This window comes from Syzygium oleosum, unplaced genomic scaffold (genome assembly GCF_021117445.2).
Source record: "Syzygium oleosum isolate NSW1041296 unplaced genomic scaffold, Sole_v2.1 Sole_v2.02, whole genome shotgun sequence".
Classification (NCBI taxonomy): domain Eukaryota; kingdom Viridiplantae; phylum Streptophyta; class Magnoliopsida; order Myrtales; family Myrtaceae; genus Syzygium; species Syzygium oleosum.
In genome coordinates, this window is record NW_026607486.1 from 18907140 (window position 1) to 18913139 (window position 6000).

The following is a 6000-nucleotide window of genomic DNA, read 5'->3' on the forward strand; positions in this document are numbered from 1 at the left end:
AAACGTCCTAAGCCAATTGTACAGCGGCCACTTCAGTTCTAAAACTTTTATTTATGTTAACTTAGTTTTAAACCTTTTGACAATATGCCAATGTAGTCCTTAAAGCTAATTTTGTCCGGAAATCGCCAACATGGATGTTGGCTGTCATACGTGGCATAGCTGATGCTGACATTGGCAATTTAGTCTTAATTTTTTTTTCTCATTACCCACGTGACCCAAAAAGAAAAGAAAAGGAGTAACTCAATTTAAGAACCTAGGCAAAACCCAAAACCCTAGTATTCTACTGGTGTCATCAGATCAACCACTCCTTTGATTTTCCTGTTTAAAACCCAGAAGCAATCTTGGCTGGCTGCTTGCTTGCATTAAACCTAATATTCAAAGAGCAGTAACCCAACCCTTCTCCTTCCACATGGGCCGGCCACTTACCACAAAGATCACATGCTGCTCCCAATAGTCAATTCCATCACATCTCTCCGCTCTCAGCTCTGACCATTTTCTGTTCCCCTCTCAACTCTTTCAAAAGTGTATCACATGCTTGAAACTTTTGATAATCAAGGGAAGAGATTGATTTGGCTCAGAACAAATCATGCAGCCTAGGATAATCAATTCGATTTAACCCGGGATCACTCGGTCTCCTCGTCCACACGGATCGCGAGACATGAATGAACAGCTTATCACGCCTCCACCAATCATCCTGATTTAATTGACAGCAGCACTGATGACTATAGATACAATAAGTCTTGCCTCTCGCATTTCAACCCATGTCTTACAAGTTCGATCTTTACTTGTTTGAGCGAGCATGGGCCCGTGAATTACTCGACATTAACGAGCAGCTTATCAGGCCACCGCCAATCGTCCCGATCTAATCGACAGCAGCACCGATCACTACAGATACGATGACTCCCGCCTCTCGAATTCCCGACCCGTGTCTTGCAAATTCGATCTTTACCCCGTGTGAACGAGCTCGGCAAAGGAAGCCAAAAAAAAAAAAAAGGCCTGAAACAGGACTATTGCCAAAGTGCCAGACCGAGGAAAGGGGCCCAAAAAAAAGAAGAAAGAAAAGCTGCAAAAATGATAATGAGAAAAAATAAATAAATAAAAACGAATTTTTAATAATCCCCCCCATTAATCGGTAATCATCACGGATTAACGAAATGGACCCTCCACGGCCCGTTTTAAAGGCTCGCCTTAATCCCGGATCCGAGAGTAGAACCCCCCCATCTCTCTCTCTCTCTCTCTCAGCCACGCTCTGCAACTGCCGAATTCCACCGGCCGTCCCAAACTCCTCCCGAGCTCCTCCTCCCCCCGCCCCGCCGCAGCTTCTCCGCCTCCTTCCTCCGAATCTCGCCGCCGGCGTCGAGCCTCCCCGCCCCGCCCCGTCCCGGCCTCCTTCCTCCTCCTCCTCCCCGCGAATCATGCTGAGCACCGGCGGCCGCGGCCTCCCCCACGCCGACCGAATCGCGAGGCAGGCGGCGGCGGCGGAGGCGGTGGCGGCGGCGGCGGCGTCGCGATGCGCGTCCGCCCGCCGGGTGTGAAGTACGTACGCGAGAAGAGGAGGCGGAGGGGGAAAAACCGATGATGTACGGGTGGTGCTGAAATCGTGGATAGAGCTTTCGAGGTTTGTCTTTGTCTTTTTGTTTTTTTTTTTTGCGGGAGAGAGGGAAGAGATGATATCTTCGGGGATAAACCTGGTGATGACGGTGATTGGGTTCGCGGTGAGCACCATGTTCATCGTCTTCGTCTGCACGCGGCTCATCTGCGCTCGGATTCAGCTCAACGCTTCCCGCCGCTCCTTCGCTCTCGCCGGCCGATCCGATCTTGGCATTGTACGCGTCCGTCTCTCTCTCTCTTCCCTTCCCGCTAGCTCCGTTTGAATTCGGTGGCGTTCGATCTTTCCGTAGAGTTCGTCATGATGTATATCACGTACTCCGCCGATTTGATGGTGCTCTTTTGCTTTTTGAGTCTGACTCGGTTTCTGTACTTCACTGGCTTTTTCGCTGGCTTTTGATTACGCAAGAGAGGCCTTTCATACTGCTTTTTCGAATAAATTTTTGTTGCATAAGGCTTTTCTTTCCAAGTGGTGATTTTTAGTGCTTTTGTGATTTGGTAATTTTCTTATACTATGCTAATGTTTCTGAGGTGGATTCTTGAATTGTTCTCATACATTGGTCCTGGGCAATTCATTTGGGCCGACTTGCAGAATGTAGAGCTTCAACATGATCTTCTCTGTTTTTCTTTTCTTCTTTTTCTCTTTTCAGTCGTTCTTTCTCAATTTTCGTTCGCCGCCGTGTTGCTTTTTAAGCATTTCGCACTGATTTGAATTTTCATCTTGAAATTCCGGTTGTTGTTGTCTTTTTCAGCTACTTTTGCTTCTTTCTGACAAAAAATTATCTGTCTTTTTGGTTTTCCTGCATCTGGGTACCTTGATTTGTATGTAATGAGGCTATAAATGACAAAATTCAGCCCTGTATTTGTTGATGGATGAAAAATCTACTCTTTTGATAGAGAGCTGAAAACTGATGTCTGTAACTAAAGCCTCATCTCCTTCTCTGAACAGCTAGAGCGGGGTTTACATGGTCTTGAACCTGTAGTGGTGTCTAACTTCCCGACAAAGAAATACAGCGACGAGTTTTTCTCTGAGGTCGACGATTCTCAGTATGTTACTTTCTTGATTATTTGATTTGTTCTCTTCTTGGGTAGTAGATAAACTTTTATGGATCTTGAGTCTTCAAAGCTCGTCTCTTTCACCTACAGTAAATATGTTGCGAAGTTTGCTCGGTTCATGATTGGGGTACAACCACTTCCTTTTGGATGAGGCATCATGAACATTTTGCTGGGATCGTCATGATGCTATTACCATGTAGAGGATGATTCCTCTTCTGAGGAGCTTTACCAGTTCTGAGGGACAGAACTACGTGGGACCTTGAGAATATCGTACCTGATGTTACCCCCTTTTCAGAGTGTCTGGAAAGTAAAGTTCCATAATCTTGCTTCAGGACAAACCTTTAGTATAAAGTCCCTTCCATAGCAGACTCATTTATATGGATCTTATGGTTCTGCCAATCTCTGCTTGCCGACTACTTTTTTCAATAGATAGGTTTCTCTTGTCGGAAATCACTTGTATTCGCCGAGTCTGGGCTCCCCAACTTCTCAACCACGTTGTCAGTTTAGAAAGGTCCCCGCAGCAGCTAGCTCTGCAGCAACAGCATGCTGTTATGCCCCTAAGCAGACCATGGACTCGGACAGTTTCTTGCATTTTTTCGGACCGTGTCATCATTCTCTATGCATTCTTGATTGGGCTCAAATTTAGTTTAGACGTTTTGAATCAGCTTTCATTGCAAGTAAATTTGAATCTCTCAAAAAATATACCGAGTACTAAAGCAAGAGCAAATCTATTGATCCACACCATTGAATCTACGACTGAATTAACTATAAATGTTTTATGATAGTTCACTTATTGTGGATTCTGTCTTTCCCAATTGCTGTTGTTCATTTCAGGTCACTTCAAACTTTTTGAGCATCATAGATATGATGATGCTCATCACATACTAAGGCTTTCTTTAGGTTTGAAATTAACGTCTCTATTGGTTGTGAAGTATATCTAGTAGGAAGCCATTGTTAATGTTAGTTTGGCTAAGTATTATGAGGTTGAAATAACAATTACTGAAAAACATGAATGGGATTGTGAATCAGATAAATAGGAAAATGAAAAATACATTACTTCAAAATATCAACTCAAGAATTTAATAGTTTGGCCATATGAAGAATTTAAACCTCGAACTCCTCTTTATAAATTGAGCGAGGACTAATAGAGTTTTGTGGAGATTAAACCAACTTTTTCCTTTGCCAGATGAAAGCCAAATGTAATATGTTATCATTCTAGTAAATTTATTCAAATATTGAGTATAATTGCAACAAATAGAATTAATTTATCACAAACAGTTAAGTGAATGGTAAAGAAAACAAATCAATTAATGCTTCTTTGGTACAACATATTGATATAATTGCCCTGTTCAAGAGCCAGGCTCGTTTATGACTTTTATGTAGTTACATATTGGTTTATAAAGCCAAGATTTACTTCACAATACTCATTTAGTTTGGCAAACCATGAAATTGCAAGATGATATGATTTGCTTCTTTGTTACAGCATACTGTTCTAATTGCCCTTTTCAAGAGCCAGGCTCGTTTATGGCTTTAATGTAGTTACATACTGGTTTATAAAGCCCAAGATTTTCTTCACAATAGTCATTTAGTTTGGCAAACCATGATATGATATTTACTTCATTAGAAGGTATATATTTGATAAGAGAGGCATTTGTATAACTTGATACCAAAGCTATTTGAAAAGATCTGTGGAAAAAACATGAGATGTCAAGAGATTTTGTCTGCAAGTTTAAGCTGGCTGTCATGTAGCATCTTTCTGACCCTTTTTCTCTTTGTTTGGACGGATGTAGCTTATACTCACACCTTCTCCTTTCAGCTGCTAAACGATTGGATTTAGTTGGCCTTTACTGGTGACATGTGGGTCAAAAGGCCACATGAAGTTATGCCTTAGATCTGTGAGTGTGGTCGTTCTTGTAGCCAGGTAGATGATGTTAGTATTGTAAGTAGTATGTCGTGACAACTGTGGTGATTGGATTGCAATAGTGATTCTTACAGTGTCATAGGTGTCATTGTGGTAGCTGATCATGTTGTTGGTATAGCCCACTGCTTTGTAGTTTGCTTGTAGCATGTGAGGAATTGATGTTGTCACCCTGTAAACCTCTTCTAAGTTTTGAGGTCATTAACAAGTTGATGAGATGTGAATTGCTTGAGGTAATTGCTAAATATTTGGCAAGCAAGCGGCCGGCCCCCTTTCTTTTGCTGCACATAGACAAGTGGTTAAATTCTTCAGATTTATATCTATGTCGAAGTATAGCATCAGCTTCTATTACATGTTTAAATTTTTCTTCGCTTTTACTGTATTATCATTAGTATGAACCATTCTTTCCAGTCACACATCAGAACCCTTCTCAAGATAAATACTGCAGTTTGAATTTAAATTTCAGCTGTTTGTTCTCTCTTTCCTTGCTAACCACTGACATTCCTGATGTTTATATGGTTGCATGAATGTGTTCTCACTTTTGCATGTGTTTGTTCAAAATTGTGACTTAGATGCACCGTTTGTTTGGCCGAATACCATCGGGAAGACATTCTGCGTATCCTCCCAAGTTGTGGGCATTCCTTCCATGCTACATGCATAGACATATGGCTTCAGCAGCATTCCACATGTCCGGTCTGCCGAATATCATTACGAGAGTTTTCGGAGAAGAAGCGTTCAATGCAACCTTTATTTAGTTCAGCTCTTCGACCTCATCGAGGCATGGAGACCGTACGTGTGCACTCCCCTCATTGTCCATTGGCTGCTCACAACTTCACGTCGAGAGCCAACTACGCCCACAGGATGGACCCTATACGAGAGGATCGCTTTGCAACCATGGAGGGTAGATCAGAACCGGGAGAGAGCATCCACACATTGGATGAGCCTGGTCAGTTTTCAAAAGATAAAGGAAATGTGCACACAGAAAGCCAACAATCTAATGCATAAGAATCTTGGCATGAAGAGCTAGCCGGACTCTCTCAGACCGACAGCTATAAGATATAGGTTCAACCAAGAAAGGTGTATCCTTGAAACTTCGCTGCTGCTGTCTCTCGAGGGTTTACATTTGCTGTAAATATGGTGAAAAGTCTTTTTCCTAATACTTGTTGATCTCCCTTAGCATTAGTTAATTGGTGGGGCAGTTTTGTTCAGCTCAGTTGTAGAATTGTAGTTTCTATCAGTGGTGAACTGGTGGTTTTCTTTCCACTCATTGGGCCCAACTTTTCTGACTTTCCTAGTTGCCTCTGATTTACTCCACATTCTCCAACAGCTGTATCATTTAGTGGGCCTTGCTCTTTACTCGACAAGAGCGCTGGATCTTCACCTCTCTTTTGGTTGTACGAAATCTCGATGTTTTCCGC

At 42.5% G+C, this 6000-nt stretch overlaps 1 protein-coding gene across 1 annotated transcript; it reads left to right on the plus strand.

Annotated features, from left to right (window-relative positions):
* The first annotated feature begins 1520 nt into the window (after window positions 1-1520).
* Window positions 1521-6000, plus strand: LOC115673255 (RING-H2 finger protein ATL32-like). The gene is made up of 3 exons (XM_030595368.2): window positions 1521-1826; window positions 2558-2655; window positions 5155-6000. Exons 1-3 carry the CDS (start codon window positions 1668-1670, stop codon window positions 5585-5587), a joined length of 690 nt encoding a protein of 229 aa, XP_030451228.1. The 5' UTR covers window positions 1521-1667; the 3' UTR covers window positions 5588-6000.